This window comes from Anabrus simplex, chromosome 3 (genome assembly GCF_040414725.1).
Source record: "Anabrus simplex isolate iqAnaSimp1 chromosome 3, ASM4041472v1, whole genome shotgun sequence".
Lineage (NCBI taxonomy): Eukaryota > Metazoa > Arthropoda > Insecta > Orthoptera > Tettigoniidae > Anabrus > Anabrus simplex.
Window position 1 is genome coordinate 492,909,753 of NC_090267.1, and position 25,385 is coordinate 492,935,137.

The 25,385-nt window shown below is 39.9% G+C and overlaps 1 protein-coding gene across 3 annotated transcripts in view; it reads left to right on the forward strand.

The window, feature by feature from the left end:
* Nucleotides 1-109: 109 nt before the first annotated feature.
* The window catches only part of LOC136866558 (FAST kinase domain-containing protein 1, mitochondrial), a 147,255-nt gene continuing 121,979 nt past the window's right edge, over nt 110-25,385 (forward strand). For all 3 annotated transcript variants that reach the window (XM_067143637.2, XM_067143639.2, XM_067143638.2), the window contains exon 1: nt 110-1,197. In XM_067143637.2, the coding sequence (XP_066999738.2) occupies nt 375-1,197 (823 nt within the window). In that variant the 5' untranslated portion in view covers nt 110-374. The remainder of the gene's footprint in view (nt 1,198-25,385) is intronic.

Below are 25,385 nucleotides of genomic sequence, written 5' to 3' on the forward strand. Positions count from 1 at the left end.
GCCTTCTGGAAGTAACCTGGGAATTTCGTATTACATATTGGCTACTCTGCAGTTGGCGTAAAAAAAAAACAAAGGTCAGAATTCGTAATATAAACATACATCCTCTTTGTACTCTTTGAATCAGTGCATCTATGGGCTAAAATGATTTATACGTGTAATACAGGAAATGAAAAGGATTGTTTCATGAATAAGAAAATGTTCAAGCAAGGGGTGGCTTGGTGTCATTTTATTGTACTTACACGAACCTTTAATTTTAGATGGAATGATGCCAATATAAAGTGTACTACGTGCAAACGCAATATCTACTGATTGCTATAATCAAAAGAGGTTAGTAACTGTGCCAAGTCGTTTGTATTAATTTCAGTTTGTTTACAATGGCTCGAACAGGACGTTATTTCTTCAGTATAAGGAGAATGGTTTCTTATTTTTATATGAATGTTGTGGATACGAAGAATGTTAGCAATGCACTGCGAATTGCCTGTTCTGGAAGGCAACAGTTCCTGACAGCCAAACGCCGAACATGTTTGAATGTTTCCAGAAATTATAAACATGATTGTGACAGCGACAGTGATTCTGATGAACCAGGTGGTGATGATTTAAATGATTTATATAGTACTATGGAAGGGAAGGAAAATGCGGAATCATTGCGTTATTTTCTGTTTCCAAATTCAACAGACCCACTCATTTCTCAGTTGAATTCTTGTGCATCAGTGCAGGACGTTTTTGACACTGTAAGATATAATGAAATGAAAATGGAAGGATGTCATTCCAGCCAAGCTGTATTGGTCTTGTGGGATTTGCAGAAGATATTTGTTAAAATACGTTTTGCAGATGAACTTCAGAACGCCGTTCAGGATCTGTTTCTTGAACCACAAGCAATTGCAAATGATTATGTATCTCAGATTAACACTCATGAAGACTTTGGTCTTCTTTTGGAACTAGTCAAGCGAGGAACTGGTGATATGTCAGCTGATGAGGCTACATGTACCCTTCTTTACCTGAACAAGATGGGTGTAGACTTAAAAAACCCAGTAATGCAGAGTTTAGTGGTCCATTGTGAAAAACTTATTGAAAGTATGGGATGTGACTTTCCTCTTACTGCATTGTCAAGATTTACTGTGGCTTCTCAGCGCCATGGTGGTCTATGGTTAGTTTATGTATTGCAGAAAATATTGCCTCTCATCATCAGTAAAATTGGTACAGTATATCATCACTTTATTCATTTTAAAAGTTTGTTTGTTGACTGTTTGTATAATTTTACTTTAGTATATTCTTTCCTGTTACAAGAGTGGTTGTGTTACAAGAGAAGAGTGAAGGAGGAGAATAATTAGGTTCAGGGTGTACGAAAAAATGCTATCCAATAATTGTTGGACATGATATAGGGAATCGTACAAAATTAAGATCAGAATAAGAACCAACCATGCCTGTTGCTATTTCTTGATGAATGCAGCATCTATCTCTTGGGACAGCCCCTAGCAAAATATAACTATAGCCAGGGACCCACCAGTCCACTCCCAGAAGTGCTTTTACTGTTTTAACCTAACTAGCTGTAGTACACGTCATTGACGGGACAATTAAATGTCTTATTCTTCAAGCAATCGTTCCTTTACAATTTTTTCTCATTATTGTTATCATCTTCACAATTTTCCTTGTCGATATGGACCGATGACCATGCAGTTTTACATCGTAAGACAATAATGACAGTCAGTTGAGACAATTGAACAATATTTCTATGTTAGCAATGCTTGGCATTGATATGGACTAAGCAACAACAGTCTAAATTCATGAATACCATTATCATTGTCAGTTCGGTAAAATTTTATAAAACATAAATGATCGGAAATTGTATTTTCTATAACTTTTGTTATGAAGTACTTTTTGATAGGACCAATGACATTGGTAGGGGCATGATTTTTTCTCATTAATTTTGTTCAGTTTTGCAAAAAGGAAACAATTTTTTGCATTATTCTGACCCAATATTTTCAGTTTTGCATTAATCATTTCCTAAAATTATTCATAAAAAGTGTAATTTGTAAATTGTTTATGTGAAAGATAGATAAATAAAGAGAAACAATATTGATAATCATTCATTATTCCTTATGTAATCTTGATTAGAACTATAATAAAGCCCTAATCAAGATTGCACAACAAAATTACCTTTTAACCCTACATGGCTATAGCTTTCGCCCTGTGTGTCCATACTAGACTATTAATACGAGGAGATACTTCTGTCGAAATGAGAAATCCTGATTCTGTCTTCTGTTTCCCTTCATACATGTGATATTGGAATACAGTTTGAAGATCGTTATTTTCCATTAATTTTGCTGCATTTTTGTACTTACAAACTAAGTAAATTTCACTTTAAACGGGACTTGTCACTTTAATGTGCTGTAGTTCAAAAAAAACAAAAACAAAATCACTAATTTATTTTGTAACCAGAATCATATGATTTCTTAAGATAACTCAAAATCTCTTCAAAATATTTCTTTTCGTGCTTAATGTTAATGTGAAAAAATCATGCCACTAAACATAAGTATTTAGAAATTAAATTTTAGGCACCTTCCCCTAAAGTGAAGTGTGAATAAAATTATTTGTAGCCTAGACTGTAGTTCTTCATTCCCCAACTTTACAAGCCAGTTTTCACTGAATTGCTTTCACCCATTTTCTCATGACTCGGCGCTGATGTGGATTTAACAACAAAAATCGAAATTCATGTATCGATAGGACCACTAATACTGTAACATAGATTAATGAGAATTAAATTTTAGGCCTGCCCCTAAACTACATTTTATTCAGTGTGTGAATTAAAATTATTTATAGCCTAGATTGTAGTGCCTTATTGCCTGAATTTATATATCAGTTTTCATTAAATTCTCTTCAGCCGTTTCCTCGTGATATACATACGTACATACATACCAACGAGCTAAAATAACGTAGGGAGGCGAAAGCTCTGCCTGGCTGAAGCTAATGGAATGAGCGTCCGCCATGTTTTCAGTGGTCACATAAGCAAGGGGATGTGGCTCTCGAATGACAAAAAAAAAGAAGAAGAAGAAAAAAACACATTTTACAATCACTGGTACAAAATTAAAGACCATTAGTCAAAAGCCTAGAGCATTAATAATCACAAAGTGTAATTAGTGCCACAACATCCATGTTGTGGTGTGAGGACAACATCACAATCAGCTAATTGCAGGGTAGTTCAAAAAGGATATAAGGAGAATCATCATACAGTGACATATGAACAGGCTACAAAATCGGAACAAGAGCATTACCCTGCTTGGCTGTTGTGGTTAAGCGTAAATTACTATTTTTAAAAACGTTGATATAATTGGGTAGCCTATTCATGAAGGACATCTTCAACGCGAAAGAGACCTACGATAGCTTACAACCTCATTCTGATCATATTGTAAACCCTAGATTACTAAGCTCTTCTATGAAGTACGTTATCACTAATGCCTGTTGCTCATGGTAAAATTCTCTGTCAAATTTATTGTAGAATAATTTAATTTTATAAAATTTCTGTTGCTCACTGTCAAATTCAAGTTTTATAAAAACTTTTCATAAAATAAGACATGTTCTATTCCGTAAAATTAATTTTACGAAACGAACCAATCAGCGAAGCTGACATCACAATGATGCTGGCGCTACGTCGTGAGAAGATTGTAAAGCTCGAGTATAAACAAACACTTCTTTCTAAAATGGCAGATCCGGGTGGACTAAGGAAGCTGTTGGTGTTTTACAGGACGAATATCAGAAATATCCTTGTTTGTACGAAGTTAAAATGGCACTTTATCACAACAGAAATGCAAGAAGAGCAGCAGAAAACACAATCGCCGAATTCCAATATGAATGCTGGTCTTCTAACCTCAACTAATTTTCGACCAAGGACAGCAATCCTCCACCTTCTTCTCTTCTTTTGATCCAATCCTGAGTCCAGCATTTCCTGGCATTTCTTTTCTTCCATTTTACCACTGTACAACAAATAATTGCAGCTAAAGCAGCAAGTTTTGCTTTGTTTGTTGGAGCCATACTCTCAAACACATTGTAAGTGGAACAGTTGATTCTTGGTTTAAAAGTTTTTCGATAGATGGCAGCACAGACAAACCTTCGTTCAGAAGTGAGTTCATAGATGGCCATCCTGATGCTTCCACGGATTTTATAAAATAATTTTACCGTGAGCAACACAACTTGCTTTCACCAAATTTTTATAAAATTAATTGTACAACAAATTTTATGAAACATTTTACCGTGAGCAATGGGCATAAGCATTCATCTACGAGACTACAGGAAAAAACCCTTCCATAACTCTTATGTTATTTAAAACTTAATAACCAACCCAGCATGTAATACATTCTATGTAGGCCTACAGACAGATTTTTCTATTTTCCACAAACTCGTGTCATTTTAACACTCAGCACACGTTGTTGATTGGTGGTCACCGCACAATGCTCAATAGCAAACAGTACAATAAAACCGTGTCATTCTTCGTAGCTTTGAGGGACAAAATGCAGATATTTTCTTTTTGCCAAGATCTCGCAGATCATACCATGTAATGACCGCTGCAAAGTTGGTTGCGTAAGGTAGAGCTGGAGGTGAGGTCTAACAGGTCACCGCTTAACTGCTGCGCGAATGCCCTTCTCAAGATAGGCTTTTCTCCCTTTCGGAGGATGATGTGGCAGAACAAAATATATCCATTCACTAAGAACATATTGATCATAGTGAAGAATACACACAGAGGCCAGTGCTTGGTCATTTTACTGCAGTACATGCTGCAACACATTTGTACGAAAGAGTCCGTTGCACCTTTTGTTTCATTATACAATTAAATTGCTGCAGGTTTGCCACTGTTATATCTTATTTCTATGTCCTCGTGAATAGTGGATAGCAGTATGACGACTTTCCCCTGCTTTGGTTTTTACAATACAAGAGTTTTTGGTCCATCAAAACAAAACATCGACATGCCAATTTTTCACTTCTTCACTTCAAGGAGCTCAGGAGGTATCTCACGTTTATTCTCTCTTATTGTTTCTACAACTGTCAGAGCACACGGTAGTTTCAAAAGGTTTTCAGCCAGTGGGACGGAGGTAAACCAATTATCCATGGTTACATTCCTTACAGCTGTTGAGAACATAACAATGAAATTATATATTCCGATGTTAATAATGGTAGTAGGCCTACTCATTGTCACAGTGTGCAATAAGCTATTGTTTATTTTTAGAATATGCAGAGTAAACAAATACATAAATAACTGCTGAACTACATATAAAATATAAAAGTAACGTCACTAAGCATTCGTACCTCAGATGACGGGGTCCCCGTAGGGAAGGAATGAAGCAACGTACGGTGACACACTGTTCTCTACAAGGCCAGGACTCACACAAAGGAAGCTAGAGAGAAAGTGAAGCAAATATCGTTGCAGCAGGGGGAAGGGGAGCTACTAATATCCGCGCGCGTTGTCCGACATACGAAAGCTTAGTAATCCAGGGTTAAACGTATTGTATTCCCTTGAGCACCACTATTATTGTTTAATGTATTTATTTTTATATTTATTTATGTTACTTGTTTAACGTCAGCTAATACATTGAAGTTTCTCAGCGACAGAAGGATGGGGAAGTGCTAGGATAGGGAGGGTAGTGGCCATGGCTTTAATTAAGGTACAGCCCCAGCAGTTGCCTGGTGTGAAAATGGGAAACCACGGAAAACCTTCTTCAGGTCTACCAACATTGGGGTCGAACCCACTATATCCCAAATGCAAGCTCGCAGTTGTGCACCCCTAACCACACGGCCAACTCGCTCGGTAAAAAAACACCTGAATATCAAATTTTAGTGAACTATACACTACCAACACCAGATGGCAACAAAAATGAACTCGCAAGGCAAAAGAAAAACAGGCACCAAGAAATCATCACTTACATAAATCAGGAATAGGAAACATATGCAACACCATACTAAGGCAAAAATCTAACTTTTCACTTTTTTAAAAACTCACAAACCAAGCTCAATAGTTGCAGTCACTTAAATGCAGCCAGTATCCAGTATTCGGGAGATACTGGGTTCAGACCCCACTGTCGGTGGTCCTGAAGATGGTTTTCCATAGTTTCCCATTCTCACACCTGGCTGTACCTTAATTAAGGTCATGACCACTTCCTTCCCACTACTAGCCCTTTCCTGTCCCATAGTTGCCATAAGACCTATCTGTAGTTGTGCAGTGTAAAGCAACTTGAAGAAAAATAAAATAAAACTTACAATGTTCAATCGCCACTCACAGTCTCCAAGTCACCTCATCATATGTTCTCGCGCCAACTCACTTTGGTTTGACAACTCGGAACATGGCTGCCTTTTTATGAACTTTTCCGCTGATACTGACTGACTGGCGGACAGAGATGACAGAAGATTAAAAATTGCATTTCCTTCTTACGGTGGACATGACCGATACCAAAATACCATTCTTTTTTTAATATTCTGAGCAGTGTACAGAAAACTCTTATTTTATTTATATAGATAGATTAAATGTAGCATGCACCATTGTCTATTACTTGAGCAGTTACCAGCACTGACATATAATGACATAATTTCCAGCTTACTTCATTAATTCATCTTTTCACCACTGTCAAATGTAGAATGCGCTGTTGCCGCCCATTGTGCTTATCACATGATAAGTTGCTGTGGTATCCCTATTGGAATGCTAGCTACCTCAGCCAGAAGCCATATTTTTTGTTAAGTAGTGAGAATGAAGGTGAGAACAGTAGCAAGATGGTACCATGAATATAGCACAGGTTACCTAAGAGAATAATTCTCGGCTATGAATGGTAAGAGAAGCCCGCCTGGTGGCCATGATCGTTAAGGCGCTGAAGTCTAAAAACGGTCTAACACCGAGGTTAGCCGGTTCGAGTCCCGTTGGTCGAAAAAATTTTCACCATCAGAATGTTGGCCGGCAGGGTAGGGGAGGTGGTGGTATACAATTTCTAATCACTAGATTGCGTGCCAAAAGCCTGGATTAAATTCCAAACCTCTCCTCAGTGCTCATATGGAGTGAGGGCATATGACGCTGTTGATGGTGATTCGTCCGTCGGATGGGGACGTTAAGCCTTGAGCAGACCCCTTGGTGCTATTCGACAGGAGTAGGCTATGTGCCGGCACCGGGTTTCACCCTCTCCCTACTATCATATATCACGTCATTCATTTCATCTCTCATTAACTCCTCTGATGAGGTTGACGTCAGGAAGGGCATCCGGTCATAAAAAAACCGCCACGACAAATTCATCTCACCTCATACCCGACCTCGTAGGGAAACGGGACAAGGGTTGGACAAACATGAATGGTAAGAGAAGCAGAAGCAGACCAAGGCAAAAATGATTAGACTTGGTTTGTGATTATTTAAAGATAAGAGGCATGGAACTAAAGGAGATGATGATGATGATGATGCTTGTTTAAAAGGGCTTAACATCTAGGTCATCGGCCTCTAATGGTATGAGGTGAAACAAAATGTAATAATAATTAACATTTTAAAATATATCCACTGACTAGAATTTAAATGAAATGATGATTAATAATGGTTATGAATTTAAAATAATCAGTGGATCTGATTCACAGTGCATTATTAAAATAAAATAAGGCATTTTCTGGAATTGAAATTGTACCGGGCGGTACACCTCTACACCGTTTATTTAAAAGTTGCGCCAGTTGAAACTCCTCTTCTGGAGGAAGGTTGAACTTTATCTACTCTATTAATTCTCTACTTTCTCAGAAGATGTCACCACGTGGAAAATTTTGAGTTTTTGAACTGTGTCACTTTTGATGTGTTTTTGTTTCGCTTGAAGTAAGAAGTGTGAACTTTCTCTTCTAGAGGACACTACTGAAGATCAACAATAGTGCACCCTAGTGCGGAGTCAAAGAACTATTTTGTTGGAGAAATTTTTATTTCAAAAGTTTGTTTCTTGTTAAATTTCTTTCTGTTATGGTTTAAGTTGGCTGTATACCCCTCTTTTTCCCCTTGTTTTAGATTTATCCAATCCCGAATTTCTTTTAGTAATTTCTGACCAATCTGGTGTATTTTCCCCCAACTTGTATCTGTTGCGGGGTCCTATCCAATAAAAACATTGTGGGCGGGTGTTTTCTTTCCCCTAACGCCTAGAAACTTCCGCGAGAGTATTTAAACTGCTGATTTTTGGGTCTCTGGGCCACTTCTGTTCCATCTTTCAGTGTGTTAAGTACCTAGCAGGAGGCGGGAGGCGCCTCTTTCTTCGGCAGCGGTCAACAATAAGGTAATGGCCGATTAATAAATTCTTTCTTTTCTTGCTCAGCAGTTTAACTCTCGGGGCGGGTGCGAAGCGTTCCACCATGTAACCTTTTCCTAAAATGTAACTAGTCTTTTCTTCTATTCTCTTGAAAAGCTACATACTGGGATAGAGAGTGCTAACCCTCTCGAGCTCCCACTCATAATGTTTTGAGGTGAACTTATTGTTTCTCAACCTATTCTTCCGTAATGTAATGTAAATTGCTATTTAGTCACCTCTGTAGTATGGGATTAGCCCTTGTAATAACGGCCTAGTGCCAAGGTAGGTTTTAAAGTCAAAGTGTATTAGGAGTGCAAGTTCGCCTCCTCTCAAATTGTTTTAGAGGTCATTTAATTAACCTGCTTTTCATTTAATAGACCTCAGTAGATTGGGTATTTTACCCCTGGGTTTGTGTCCGTTGTGGACAACTTGAAGGTGGAGTTTGGTGTGGCCTGGGAGAGGCTTAAATTAAAGAGCGGGTGGCTCTTTTGGAAACGGAGTGTTGTGTGCCTCGAGGAGGCTTAACTGTGTAATTTGGAGCAAGTGCTCCAGGGTTTGATTGGGGTCTTCTGCCCCTTTGTTAAAATTTGTATATCGGAAAGTTGGGCTAGTTGCTCAAGAATTGTGAACTCTGGGCTCGAAGCCCAAACTCTGTAACCCCTGTAATTGTACATTTCAAATTGTGTTTTGGCTACTAAGTACCTGTTCTTTGTTATTACTTAATATTGAAAAGAAAATATAACCTCGTTAAATTTTACATTAACTTTGATTCCGTAGTTTGAAAACCCATTCACGCCCGCACCTTCTTACACCTCTACCTACCGCTAAAACACGGTAACAAGTGGTAGCAGAGCGTGGTTGAATGGGTCTCAATTTAGCCCCTTTTGACGGCTAAACATTGTTTGTTCCAAACTCTAACTATTTTCCCAGTTGCTGGAATTTTTTGAGTTTTTCAAAATTGTTCTGTCACCATGCCCGGCCCTCGCGATGTTCTCCTTCTTAACTATTTGCGCAAGGAGGAGTTGATCTATGAATTAACTATCAGAAATGTGCAATCTGGAGGCACGGTTGCAATAGACACTAACAAGCTTAGAGAGTCTCTTGATTTGCCCATTTCCATCCCCAATTTGGGAGAGAAAGAAATTGACGACTCTCTTTCCACGATCACGGAGAATATTACTGGGCTAGCTTCTGTAGTTAGTTTTTTTGATGAAAATGATCCGTCTCCTAATCAAATTAAGCGTGTGCAAGGCAGGCTATATCATTTTTCGAATAGGGTTAACGATCTGTTGTCTCTAAAACTGAATGACGTTCAGAGGAAGGAAGCTAGTACGCTCCTGGAAAATATTTCTGAATTATCTAGTAAGGTCACTCAATTGTTAACTGGGGAAGTTCCTCCCAAATCTGATCAACCCACCATAGTGAATGCAGGTAGTGAGGAAGCGCCTCCCAAGGGAGAAGTTAATAGGATAACCGTTGCTGCTCAAACTATCCCTGCCCCATTGGACAACGAATCTGAACGTCGTGCATCATTGAGTAACATCCGTTCTGAATTGACTTCCTTGCCATTGAAACCTTTACCTACTATGTCACCCGGATTTAGTAGCTTGCCTCATCCATTGGCAATGTTGCTCAGAGGTATATCCAAGTTTTCTGTTAATACCACCAGTGACGTAATTTCATTTTTAAGATTTCTAGTGGAATTTCAGGATCATGCCCTTGTTTTTTCTCTGTCTCCGTGTCAAATCTTGCAAATTATCTATCCGTATGCTATTGGTATTCTCTCCGACAAAATAGTAAGAGCCATAGCTGAACAGTCATCCATCGAAGATTTTCATGCACATCTACTTGCTAATTTTATTCCTGCCCGCGCAAGGTCATCTCTGATTCAGAAATACTATTATCGAGTACAGAGGTTGGATGAAAACTTGGCTGATTTCATACAAGACATTAAGTTTTATACCAGGGTGTTTGCTCTTCACTTCCCTGAGGACCAAATTGTACAAGCTATTGTGGAAGGCATTTCACCATCTTATAGGTCATACTTGTGTTTTGCGGCGTGCCCGCAAACTTTTTCTGAACTTGAAGCGTTGGCCGTCTCAGCGGAAGGAGTTAGATACGCCGATTCTTTGCGTGTAGCGAAAGAACCCCCGCCTTCCTTTAGTAACACTCGGCCTCCACCTCGCCGACCAGTCACACCCCGTAAATGTTATGCTTGCGGGTCGCCTGACCATCTTCGCAATAAATGTCCATTGGTCAAAAGTAGTAGGGCAAATAATGGAGCTGGTTCAGCACAAGGCTGTTTTAAATGTGGGGCCTTCTCACATATCGCCAAGAATTGTCCGAACTCAAATAGCACCCCCTCCTGCTCAACTTCTGGTGCAAATTCCACCTATGCCAATAATAAAAAGTGACTAGTGGCTTCGGTTGAGTCGACTAATCCATCTTCCCGAGACTCAGCCCCTAGTAAACAGATTGTAAATGCAGAGAACGATCAGCCTTCAAATTCACCTTTTGAATGCCCTAAAGAATGTCTTAGGATTGCGGCGGATACCCCCGCACCTGTTCCTTTTCTTAAGATTGAGTTAAATAACGAGCCTATAACAGCTCTCTTAGATTCAGGTAGTGTTTGTTCGATTATTGCGGCTGAATGGTATTCTAAATTGAAATCGGTTTGTAAACTTCCTGACTATGTCTCTTCTCCTGTTCAATACGTTTCGGCTAATTCATCTCCATTAGAAATTCTAGGTTCCTTACTGGTCAAAATTCGTGTTTTTAAGTTTACATGGAAAATTAAATTGTTTGTGGCCAAGCAATTGTCTTGCCCCATTATATTGGGAGCTGACTTTATCTCTCACACTGGTCTTGTGCTCGATCTCAAGTCTAGGTCGTGCACATTCAAATTTGCTTCTAGTTGTAAAATACCACTATTAAAGTGTAATTCTGTGTCATGTTCTTCTATTTCGCTTACCCAGGATGAGATGTTGTTAGACCTTAGACATCTACCTGAGGAGCAGGCTGATAGTATTCGCAAACTGTGTCAGTCGTTTCCCGAGGTGTTCTCTGATACTCTTGGTGTTACTGACCTTATTGAATACAAAATTGAGGTTACGGATTCGATTCCTGTCCGTTTTCCACCGTATAGGCTATCTCCACCTAAAATGAAGGCTCTGAAGGAAATCATCGATCAGATGTTGAAGGACGGTATTATTAGGCCCTCTAAGTCAGCGTATTCTTCGCCTATTTTTCTAGTACCGAAACCCCAAGGAGGCTTCAGGCCTGTCATTGATTACAGGGCTCTCAATCGGAAGGTGGTGTTACAATCTGTGCCCCTTCCCGACCTTCATTCTTGTTTTTCATGGTTTCGTAAGGCCAAGTTCTTCACCATCTTGGACTTAAATCAGGCCTATAATCAAATTCCCCTTGCCGAAGAGTCTAAACACCTTACAGCGTTCGCCACGGACTGGAATTTATATGAATACAACCGCGTGCCTTTCAGGCTCCCCACGGGAGCAGCTGTGCTCACTAGGCTGCTAGATAGGGTCTTCTCCGACATCAAATTTGAGTACTTATATCACTACTTAGATGATGTCGTAGTATTTTCAGAGACTTTTGAAGAACATCTAGATCATCTGCGAGAAGTTCTTGATCGCCTTCGTAAGGCTGGGTTAACTGTTAAGTTGTCCAAGGTTGCCTTTGCTAAGCCCTCTATGTCATTCCTAGGGCATATTGTGTCACCCGATGGTGTAGCAGTCGATCATTCTAGAACACAGGCCATCCGTGATTTTAAACCTCCCAAGGACATTAAAGGTATCGCCAGGTTCATTGGTATGGTGAATTTCTTCAGAAAGTTCATTCCTAACTTTGCTAATAGAGCGGCGCCCTTAAACCTTCTTCGTAGGAAAGGCATCAAATTCGAGTGGGGACCTTCTCAACAAGCCGCTTTTGAAGATCTGAAATTAGCTCTCTGTAATGCCCCTGTCCTTGCTATGCCTGATTTCTCGAAGAAATTCATTGTCCAAACCGACGCATCGTCGTCAGCAGTAGCGGCAGTCCTTCTTCAAGAGACTGAACTAGGGAGGCGACCCATCGCCTATGCGTCTAGGACATTGTCGGCTCAAGAAGCCAAGTATTCCATCTATGAGCTCGAAGGTTTGGCAGTCTTATTTGCCTTAGAAAAGTTCCGTCTCTATCTGGAACATGTCAAATTCGACCTGGAGACAGATAATCAAACCTTAAGCTGGGTCTTAGGTAGGCCGCGTCGTACTGGTCGTATAGCCCGCTGGGCTATTCGTATTTCCGCCTTCCAGTTTGATGTTAGACATATCAGAGGTACCGAAAATGTTGTTGCTGATGGACTCAGCCGTATGTTTCATAACGACGTCGAGACCCACGAACCGGTCGACAGTTCATCACCTTCCGAGTCCATGCTATCTGAGGTTAATGCCATCCTAACAGATGCTCCCATGCTTTTTAGGGATATCGAGAAATACCAACGTGAAGATCCGACGCTGGCTCCGATAATGGAAACCCTTTCTTCTGGGGAACATGTTGTCCCTTATGTTCTGAGGAATGGTGTTTTATGTTGCCCTTCGAGGCATGATAAGATGATGAAAGTTGTTGTTCCAGCAGTTCTTGTACCAATGATCTTCAAGTATTATCATGAGACCCCATTAGGAGGGCATCTGGGTATCTTTAAAACTCGTGAAAAGATTCGTGAAATGTTCATATGGAAAGGTATGGACGGTGAAATTCGGGAACTTGTAAAAGCTTGTAAATCTTGTTTGATCAGTAAACCCACCATGTCCACTAAAGTAGGCCTTTTGTCTTCTCATCAAGCGTCGCGCCCCATGGAACGCCTGTATATTGATTATGTAGGACCCTTCCCCCAGTCGAAGGGAAATGCCAACAAATTCATCTTTGTATGTGTAGATGGTTTTACCAGATTTTCTTGGTTATTTCCGACTAAGCTGGCTACCGCTCAGTCCACCATTACCTGTCTAAATTCTATTTTTGCTTCTTTTGGTCCGTGCCAATATATTGTATCTGATAATGCTAAGGCGTTCACATCAAATCTTTTTCGTAAATTCTGTTTTGACTTGTCCATCTCTCATGTAACCACTTCTGCTTATTACCCTCAACCATCTCTGGCTGAACGGGTTAACCGTAATCTCAGGTCCGCACTTATTGCCTATCATCATGAAGATCATTCTAGGTGGGACACGTCCCTGCATTGGTTAGCTTTTGCTTTGAATTCGGCGGTTCATGAATCACACAAGTTTACTCCAGCTTCCTTGATGTTTAAGTTTGTTCCCAACACGCCGCTCTCTAACCTCTGGTCTCTGAGTGACATTCTGCCCGAGACAATAGATCCGGATAATATTAAAGATCTTTGGAAGAAGGCTAAAGCCAATCTTAAGGTATCTCATGAAAAGGTTAGGGAAAGGTATGATCGTGGACGGAGACCCACCCCTTTAAAGGTAGGTGACCAAGTAATGGTCAAAAATTTTGTTCCCGCGGGCAAGCTTGCCCCCAGATTTCAGGGGCCTTGTATCATTCTCGATTTTCTTACGCCGGTTACCTTATTGTTAAGTAATCCAGCCACCGAGAGGATATTTAGAGTTCACCTGTCCCAGGTGAAGCCGGTGTAATTTCTGTGTTAACTTGCTTTATATTATTTTGAAAGGATATGAAGGTTATATTTTTTTTTGAGTTTCATTTTTAAGGCATTCTGCACTACCTATAATATTTTGTTTCAGATGTAAGCATTTTTGTAAAACCTGTCCCGACCCGTTAAACTGCTTTCTGTCCTTTCCACGGCCATTACCACGCTCCCGTCTCCTGCTCCACTACACTCAGTGGCTGGCTTAGATGAAATGCCATGGATATCTGCACGCCGCTGGCCCCTCAATCTCTTTACATGCCTGTGCCCTTAAAAGAAACATGATGGTCCAACACAATTCTGCCGCCTAGCTTTAATGTTTCAGTGCCCCCGCAGCCGCGCGGCGCCGTGCAGTAACTGGGGAGGGGGATGGGCCCCCTCCTCTCCAGCGAGGACGACATGTGCACGGCGAGCCGGAGCTCTCCTCCTGGCCAAGGCTGATGTGCGGCGCACGACCTGCTACTTGCCCGCAGCCTGTATATGTTCACCGCGGGCGCGGCGTGCTTCAACACCTCTGCTCCCCTCATAGTGCGGGCGAGTGGTATCTCAGGGTACTTAAGGGGTCCGAGCGGCCTCCTTTTGGATGCAAGCTGCAACGGCCGGTCCGGCCATCCAACTTCATCAACATCAACTACATGGACAGTTACTATAAGAGATAACTACACTTGGGAATTCAACAGCAATATTTGGTGGACATTGCAAATTTTTCCTTCACTTTTAAGTATTAAAAGCTTATCTTCAGAAATTCAACTTCTATAAACATAAAGACTTTACTTCACCTGCAACAACAAAATTTTGGAACCGACTTAAGAAATTTCTCAAATACTTCTGCAAGTTATCTTAATCTCAACATCAAAACTTGGAACTTATTTTCAAACAAAAGTTTATGTTCTTCTGTGTTACCCCTTGGAGGAACTTTTGGGGGGGGAGGTCTGTACCGGGCGGTACACCTCTACACCGTTTATTTAAAAGTTGCGCCAGTTGAAACTCCTCTTCTGGAGGAAGGTTGAACTTTATCTACTCTATTAATTCTCTACTTTCTCAGAAGATGTCACCACGTGGAAAATTTTGAGTTTTTGAACTGTGTCACTTTTGATGTGTTTTTGTTTCGCTTGAAGTAAGAAGTGTGAACTTTCTCTTCTAGAGGACACTACTGAAGATCAACAATAGTGCACCCTAGTGCGGAGTCAAAGAACTATTTTGTTGGAGAAATTTTTATTTCAAAAGTTTGTTTCTTGTTAAATTTCTTTCTGTTATGGTTTAAGTTGGCTGTATACCCCTCTTTTTCCCCTTGTTTTAGATTTATCCAATCCCGAATTTCTTTTAGTAATTTCTGACCAATCTGGTGTATTTTCCCCCAACTTGTATCTGTTGCGGGGTCCTATCCAATAAAAACATTGTGGGCGGGTGTTTTCTTTCCCCTAACGCCTAGAAACTTCCGCGAGAGTATTTAAACTGCTGATTTTTGGGTCTCTGGGCCACTTCTGTTCCATCTTTCAGTGTGTTAAGTACCTAGCAGGAGGCGGGAAGCGCCTCTTTCTTCGGCAGCGGTCAACAATAAGGTAATGGCCGATTAATAAATTCTTTCTTTTCTTGCTCAGCAGTTTAACTCTCGGGGCGGGTGCGAAGCGTTCCACCATGTAACCTTTTCCTAAAATGTAACTAGTCTTTTCTTCTATTCTCTTGAAAAGCTACATACTGGGATAGAGAGTGCTAACCCTCTCGAGCTCCCACTCATAATGTTTTGAGGTGAACTTATTGTTTCTCAACCTATTCTTCCGTAATGTAATGTAAATTGCTATTTAGTCACCTCTGTAGTATGGGATTAGCCCTTGTAATAACGGCCTAGTGCCAAGGTAGGTTTTAAAGTCAAAGTGTATTAGGAGTGCAAGTTCGCCTCCTCTCAAATTGTTTTAGAGGTCATTTAATTAACCTGCTTTTCATTTAATAGACCTCAGTAGATTGGGTATTTTACCCCTGGGTTTGTGTCCGTTGTGGACAACTTGAAGGTGGAGTTTGGTGTGGCCTGGGAGAGGCTTAAATTAAAGAGCGGGTGGCTCTTTTGGAAACGGAGTGTTGTGTGCCTCGAGGAGGCTTAACTGTGTAATTTGGAGCAAGTGCTCCAGGGTTTGATTGGGGTCTTCTGCCCCTTTGTTAAAATTTGTATATCGGAAAGTTGGGCTAGTTGCTCAAGAATTGTGAACTCTGGGCTCGAAGCCCAAACTCTGTAACCCCTGTAATTGTACATTTCAAATTGTGTTTTGGCTACTAAGTACCTGTTCTTTGTTATTACTTAATATTGAAAAGAAAATATAACCTCGTTAAATTTTACATTAACTTTGATTCCGTAGTTTGAAAACCCATTCACGCCCGCACCTTCTTACACCTCTACCTACCGCTAAAACGCGGTAACAGAAATCATATATCATTAAAATTAAAAGTTTAAGAACACTTTAAAATACACAAAAACTAGCTAAAACAAAGTCAGTAGAGTACACCATAGTTAACAATAAAATAGAAATTAAGAAAATTTAAAAAATCACTTGTATAGCCTACACAATAAAACAGACCAAAACTAAAGAAGGCTACAGATCTAGTTGCAAATAGGGGACGGTGGAGGTGCTTAGTTAATTCACAGACACGTGCAGACAGAATGCTGAAAGGCATAACCGTATGTATAGATATTCAGAACAAAGAATGAGCATATGGTTGTGTTGTTTGAGTCATCAGTCCATAGACTGGTTTGATGCAGCTCTCCATGCCACCCTATCCTGTGCTAACCTTTTCATTTCTACATATCTGCTTGTCATATTCATACCTTGGCCGACCCCTACCATTCTCACCCCCTACACTTCCCTCAAAAACCAACTGCACAAGTCCTGGGTTTTTTAAGATGTGTCCTATCATTCTATCTCTTCATCTCGTCAAATTTAGCCACAATGATCTCCTCTCACCAATCCGATTCAGTATCTCGTCATTCGTGATTCGATCTATCCATCTCACCTTCAGCATTCTTATGTAACACCACATTTCAAAAGCTTCTATTCTCTTTCTTTCTGAGTGAGTTATCGTCCATGTTCACTTCCATACAATGCCTTCTTTCCCTAAAAGTGGTTTTCCATCTGAGCACATGGTATTGTATAATTATTTTAGACAAATGAGGTAATCCACCTAATCAGTACAATATAAAATTAGTACTTCAATTTATTTTAATCATGGTACACTAGAACCTCGTTTATCCGGATTGAGTGGGATCAGAACTGATCCGGATTATCAGAAATCCAGATAATCCGGAAAACTGAAAAACAAATACAGTACGTGTTATATAATCTATTAATATAAGTTGTACATTAATACCTTTTTCAGTTGAACAAAAAAAAAAAAAGAACACTTTTCTTTCATTTATGACTGTTTTATGCACTAAAATAATTTATGAGTTCTTTCATGTCGTATAGCGTTTGCACACAGCACTATCTCGAAGACATTTTACTAACATCAGTCTGTCCAGCTGCATTGTTGCCTCTCCATGAGTCATGATTTCTTCTGATGGAGTGCCGGTTTCATTTTCGAATTCACCATCAGTGAATTAGTAGTGCGTTGCATTCAGAAGAGCGTGGGTTCGAATTCCACCTCGGCCATCCTGGGAATGGTTTTCTACGGTTTCTCATTCTCAATTCCAGGCAAATGCCGGGATAGTACCTTTCATAGGCCATGGTCGAATTACTTCCAATTCCTGTCCTTCACTATCCTTGGCGGAAAAGACAGTCCAGAAGAGTTGACCCCGTAAAGGGAATACTGTACAAATAAAAATAAATTTTTATTGTTTTCGATCCGGATGAACTGGAGATCCGGATTAATGAGGGCTGGATAAACGAGGTTCTTGTGTACTAGTTTCGGCCTGATCAGTCTTCAAAAACATTTTTCTAATTCCTATATCAGTGTTCGTTGTGAGCACATTTCTTTTCTTAACAAAGGTCCTCCATGCTTCCTTACTTGTGCTAGCCTGCATTTTATGCCCTCCTTACTTCTGCCATCGTTAGTTATTTTACTACCCAAGTAACAATATTCATCCACTTCATTTCCTAATCTAATATTTCCTGCATCACTTGACTTTGTACGACTGCACTCCATTACTTTTGTTTTGGACTTATTTATTTTCATCTTGTACTCCTCACCCAAGACTCCATCCATACCATTCAACAACTTCTCCAGATCTTCTGCAGTCTCGGATAAAATAATATCATCGGCAAATCTCAGGGTTTTGATTTCCTCTCCTTGGGTTGTGATTCCCTTTCCAAATTCTTCTTTGATTTCCTTTACTGCCTGTTCTATATAAACATTGAAAAGGAGGGGAGACAAAAACTGCAGCCTTGCCTCAACCCTTTCTGGACTGCTGCTTCTTTTTCATAGCCCCCGACTCTTATCACTGCAGACTGATATTTGTATAGATTGTATATAATTCTTCTTTCTCGGTACCTGATCCCCATCACTTTCAGAATGTCAAATAGCTTGGTCCAATCAACATTATCATTTGCCTTTTCTAGATCTACGAACGCCATGTATATGATACTAGTTTCAGCTTGTTGATATTCGGCCATCTTCAGCCATAAGATCGTAAAACACTTTAAAAAATTAATTGGCCATACATATAACAAAAATAGATTGCAAATACTTGAAAATAGTTCTGATCTAATATTTAATATCCACTAAAATAAGTCACTGTCTTGAGGATATAACACAACACTTGAAAATTCTTATGCTTTGTTGGTATGCTTCAATAAATGTAAGTCACTGTCTTGAAGATCTATATGTTGAACACTTGTACAAAATTAAAAGCAATTGGTGAAAAATTAAGATAGAATAGATTGATGTTAAATTAAATCTTAGTTGTTTATGTAATGAAACTAAGGTAAATAGATTGCATAACAACATCAAAGAATAGAATACTAATTTTATATTGTATTGATTAGGTGGATTACCTCATTTGTCTGCAATAATTAGAGTATATTGCCACCAATACAGAACATGAAAATTATAAACTTTAATGGTATTGTATAAGGTAACCAAAAAAGTTCTGTCCGTTTTTCACATTGTGAGGAAGGTGAGCTCACAGATGTCAATGGAAGTAAGCCACATGGATAGAGAACGAGGAGGGGCTTTGTCCTTGCCCAGGAAAAGCGAAGTGCACAGTTACAGCAGTTATAGCTCAAGTAGTAGCATCAAGAGATGAATGTGTCAACGATGCCAAGCCTTTAGGGAGACTGTTGTACATGAATGCACTGCCAGGCACTGGTTCGCAAAGTTTAAGTTGGGCGATCTTGATCTCTCTGATGATCCCTGCAATGGCTGCCCCCAGCCAGTGAATGACGATGCCTTGCAAAAGGCTCTAGAAGATGAGAGCAGCCTAACATGTCCTCAGCTTGCCACACATTTTCAAGTGTCTGAAGAAACAGTCAGACTTCATCTGCATACAAGTTAGCAAGTGGGTACTGGCACACTATCGGATGCCAATAAATATAACTTAAAGTCTTTTCAGTCTGTCAAACACACAAGTTCAGTATAAATATTACACTGTAACAGACCTGTAAAAAAAAAAAAACACTTAAACAATTTCATTTTATGGGTCCATATTGAACTTTGATTAAACCAAATAAAATAATAAGTGAGTTATTATTTTATTTGGTTTTCTCTTAAACAAGGAATAAATATACACACTTTTAAACAAAGAATGACATGTTTTGTTCTTAAAAGAACATCATCAGATTCTATCAGGTCACACTCAATATTTGGAAATATTTATGTTTATTTCTATCCAAACACCTAGGAATTTGAAACATGGAACTTACCTTAATGAAGTCTTGCTTTTGTCTCCACTCCAGCATACACTGTGAGACGTTTGGAAAACCGTTACTCTTTCAATGGCTTGAATCCAACCAGCTGGCAGTCCACTCCATTATGGAACTGATTCAAAGTGGAGGCCTTCCTCTAAAGACCAGACTTCATACTCTTATCCTCGTAATGTGGAAAACCTGCAAAGTAGCTGGTGACCTTAAAAATGCCACTATCATTACTCTTTTCAAGAAAAGGTGATCGTTGTGTTTGTGGCGACTATAGCGGTATATCGTTGCTAGCTATAGCAGGTAAAATTCTTGTGAGAATTTTGCTCAATCCTCTGCAGATTATTTCCGAGAGTATCCTACCTGAGTCGCAGTGTTGTTTTCGAACATCCAGAGGCACAACAGAGCAAGGTAAATCCAGGAAAAATGCAGAGAGAAACAGACTCCTTTATACCTAGTGTTCTATGATCTGGAAAAGGCATTTGACTCGGTCCCGAGACCGGCTATGTGGACAGTAGTGAAACACTTTAGCTGTCTACAGCATTTTGTAGATCTAGTCAAGGCTGTTCATGATAACATATCTGGGCAAGTCGTTCATCAAAATATTATCTCTTGTCCATTTTCAATCAGTCATAGATTGAAACAAGGATGTGTGCTTCCTCTTACACTCTTCGCTCTTTACCTTGCTGCCATGCTATATGGAAAATCTACAGACAATCAAGGTGTAAAAGGTCAGACATCGCTTCGATGGGAGATTGTTCAATCTGGTTAGACTTCGTTCCCAAAAGCATACTAAGATTTCCTCCGTTAGGGAATAGCAGTATGCAGATGACGATGCCGCACCTGCTCTCACATCTAAGGAGCTGCAACAGTCGGTCACTTGTTTCAAGAGTGCTTGCGATCGTTTTGGTCTCTCCATTAATGTTCAGAAAACCAAAGTACTCTCACAGCCTGCACCTGGATCGAACATCTCACCTTTCAATAACTCCATTGCAGATACTACACTGGAGCAGTTCGACCACTTTTTATATCTAGGAAGTATCTTCTCAACAAATGCTAACTGCTCACAAGAAGTAGAGAGGAGAATTGGAGCTGCCCACTGAGCATTTGGATGTTCATCCCGTCGTGTCTTTCATGCATAAGGTATAAGGACCTTACATTGCATTCCAAGATCATGGTTTACAATGCTTTAATCATATCAACACTACTTTACTGTTGTGAAACGTGGACCCTCTACCGTCAGGTTATCAAAAAGCTAGAGCGCTTGCATCTGCAAAATCTTAGATCCATCTTGAATATCATATGGGAGGACCATGTCACTAGCTTTGCAGTTCTTGAGAAAGAACATGAGGCATTGAGGCTACCATTGTTGGCCACCATCTCAGACGGATAGGGCACGTCCATCGCATGAGTTAAACCAGGTTTCCTCGTCAATTGCTGTATGGTAAACTCTGGTCCGGCACAATATCTCAAGGAGTCCCTTTGAGGCGTTTCAAGGACCAGCTAAAGCATACTATGAAAAGAGCTGAAATTAACACTTAATCCCGGGATACGCTTGCTGAGAATCGTACACTTTGGTGCCACACTGTTGCTACATCAATTACGGTGTGTGAAGAGGATAAACGACCTCCGTCAAGCTGAGTTCCGCCCTCCCCCAACCATCTCATGTAATCTGTGTGGACATATGTTTCATCCCAAAGTCATATGAAATATATTCACTAAGCTTTGTGAGTGTGAAAATGTAAACTGCTGAAGAATATTGTTTACTCGGATACGAGTTGCAGCCGACGATGATGATTGTTGCTATTATTTTTTTTTAGTTCTGTTTGGGCCTGCTATGGACCATGTGGTTCTTATCTCTAGCAGCTTTCTTCTTTGACCAGTACTCCTTCATCCTTGCACTGTGAAAGTCTTTTCGCTCCTGGGTCCATTTCACACCTCCTCCCGGACGTACTGTTTTTTCTGTTAGTGACTGGAGAGAGTTTGATGTTCTGATCAACGTTCTGTACCTATTCCTGTCATAAATTTCACTGGGAGCAATGTCCAATTCTTGAAGGTCTTTTCTGACGAGTCTTGCCCACTTGTCATTAGTCGCTTTCCCTCTAGAGATGGTGTGGAAGATTCTGGAGGTGAGCCTCTGATTGTCCATTCTCATGATGTGACCATAGAAGTTCAATCTCCTCTTCCTCATAGATGTTGTAATGCTCTCCAATTGTTGGTACAGTTCGTTGTTGTGCCTGATTCTGTACTTGCCTTCTTCTTTAATAGGGCCCATGATTTTTCTCAGGATCTTCCTTTCCTTCAGCTCCAGTTTTCTAAGTTGCCCTTTTCTTACCATGTTTAGGCATTCTGAGGCGTATAGTACTGATGGTCTCACTACAGTAGTGTAATGCCTGATTTTGAGGTTAAGTGAGAGGGATTTGGATTTGTACATACTCTTACATAGGTGGTAGGCATTTTCCAATTTGATGCATCTGCTGTTCATGGCCTGATCTTCATTCATGTTTGGGGTTATCCATTCTCCTAGGTATTTGAAGGAGTTAGTCCTTTGTACTGTTTTGTCCCCCAGTGGGATTGATTTGGGTGCAACTTTGATGTTGGTGATAAACTGTGTTTTGTTGATGGCGATCTTCAGCCCTACTTTAGCTGCTATGTGGTCGAGAGAGGATAGTTGATGGATAGCTTCCTCCATACTGGATGCCAGGAGTGTAAGGTCGTCTGCGAAGGCTAAACAGTTAACTGTTAACTTGTCTTTCTTGTAGCCAATTCTCAATCCAGAGCCATCCTTTAGCATTTTCGTCCACTCACGAATGACTTTCTCAAGTAGGCAATTAAAGAGGATTGGAGATAGGCCATCCCCTTGTCTAACACCTGTTTTGATCTCAAAGCTCTGGGACAGTTCCCCACTGAATTTGATTCTGGCTGTAGTGTTGGTGAGAGTTGCTTTCGCTAGATTCAAGGTTTTCTTATCTAGTCCCAGTTCAGCAAGTGCCTGGAAGAGTGACTCTCTATCTACTGAATCGTAGGCCTTCTGAAAGTCAACAAATGTTGCCACGTAGGGTGAGGCGCTTAGGTTTTTGTAAGTGATGATGGTTTTGAGGTTCAGGATTTGTTCGGCGCATGACCTTGACTTGCGAAACCCAGCCTGGTACTCTCCGATGCAGGAGTCTAGTTGAGCCTCTACTCTTGTGAGTAATACTTTGGAGAGTATCTTGTACGTCACTGATACAAGGGAAATCCCTCTGTAGTTGTTGAGATCTGATTTGTCGCCTTTTTTGTGTGGGTTCTTAATGAGCATTTAATGGTCATGTAATGGTCTGCCTATTATACTAGTAATTTTTCTTCTTTTCTTTCTTTGATTTTGGCCTATTTTAGACCACAGTAAACAATTGACTTGCTGGTTAGTCCTTTTATCTTCTCCCAGAACTTCTTCATCATTTCACTGTGGTTCCTCTTCCTCTCCTCTGATCACATGTTCCTGGAACCCCTTGAATTTATCAATTTTAGCTCGAAACATATGTCTGTTAAAGGTTTCTTTTGGATTGATGCCAACTTTCTCCATGTCTTTTCTGGTTTCTTCTATCCATTTATTAGTTGCCTTTAATTTGAGGATGTAGTTTAAGATTTTTTTTGTTTGTTTTTGTTGCTATTGGCTTTACATCGCACCGACACAGATAGATCTTATGGAGACGATGGGACAGGAAAGGCCTAGGAGTTGGAAGAAAGCGGCCGTGGCCTTAATTAAGGTACAGCCCCAGCATTTGCCTGGTGTGAAAATGGGAAACCATGGAAAAAACATCTTCAGGGCTGCCGACAGCGGGATTCGAACCCACTATCTCCCGGATGCAAGCTCACAGCTGCGCACCTCTAACTGCACGACCAACTCGCCTGGTGTTTAAGATTTTCTTTGCTAGTCTACTCTCATTCATTCTTGTGAGGTACCCTTAAAACTTTAGTCTCCTCTTATGTATGGTGTCTGTCTGTCTGTCTGTCTGTCTGTCTGTCTGTCTGTCTGTCTGTCTGTCTGTCTGTCTGTCTGTCTGTCTGTCTGTCTGTCTGTCTGTCTGTCTGTCTGTCTGTCTGTCTGTCTAGATCTTCATTTCTCCTCTTCCTCCATGTACCATCATTTCTTTTTTGGGTCCTAAGATCTTTCTCATGATTTTTCTTTCTTTCTTCTCTAGCTCATCCATTTCACCTTTCTTATTCATTATCAGACATTCTGAACTGTGAAGTCCCTCTGGCTTGATAACCGTACTATAGTGCCTGATCTTTTTTTTTTTTTTTTAATTAGAGAGTTCTTGTAAGATGTTCTTTTTAGTGATAAATGATCATCTAAAAGATTGTCTCAAGTGGCAAAGGTGGTGCGTAAATTCAGAGAATTTACCACAGATAAATTTAACCTAACCCACATTCCAGACCTTCAAGTCAGAGATTACCTCCTGTGGGATTCATTAAGTGCTAATGTAAAAGGTGTAAATGTTCTCCACATGTTAATTAAAGACGAATAGGGAGGAATAGTCAGGTCAGTGACACACTGCAGCACTTGAAAGGGAAGCGCAGCATGTCATTGCATAGGCAGACCATTAAATGCTCATTAAGAACCCTTGCATATTCTTTTAAAAATAATTGAAACACAAGAAATAATAATAATAATAATAATAATAATAATAATAATAATAATAATAATAATAATAATAATAAGGTAGCAACAACAACAATGAAGGCTAATTGATTGGCTGCTCTGTTTGATAATCATATTGCACCCATCTTCGGAGTCAATAAGAATTAACTTTTAGGTTTATTCAATATTAACATGGTAAAAATTTCATCTCAAGGAGAACAGTGCAAATCAGCCCGAGCTCGGCAGTGTAACTTCAAAGGAATGGAAGGACAGAAGTATGAATCCACCCAATTCATCTTAAGGCACGTACAGGCAGTATAGTGTTCGCACAGAAATTTTAGGAGTATCTCAAATGTGCTAGAAAGTGAACCAAGCCATACTCACTTACAGTAGATCAGATGTGAAAAACAAAGCGAGCCACACCTAGATCTCAGACAAAGGTAACCTGTAGAAAGAGAGATGAAACGAGATGCTAGAGACAGAATAACACCTGACCCCCTTTCAAATAGTAGGTGAATTCAATAGTAAGCACCGCAAAATTGAAACCAACCAATCATAGGGCCGGGATTTGCTTGTTTTGGAATCTGCAGTTCGGAATTATCAGTCGCTCTTAAAATGTGGTTGAAGTTACACGAGTATTTATACGCTCTAAACTGTGGTGAAAATTTTGTATCCAAGATGTGATGGTAATTATATATTCTAATATTATAAATTAGAAAGTGTGTGTTAGGAATGCATTGTGCTCAGGTAAAAGGATGCAGTATTTATTTGTCAACTAATATGTACTTTTCTGAATGATATTCTGTAAGTGCAAAACTAGACATACTAGCGACATAGCTCTGTTATGAAAAGGTACAAACAAATGGCAAATCAAGTCATTTATTGAAAGGAAAGTAACACATGATGGAATAAGCACAATGATAGATCATCAGAAGAGCAGGTAACAGAAAAAGGAGACAAGGACAATCTGTACGTCTTTATACAAGTAG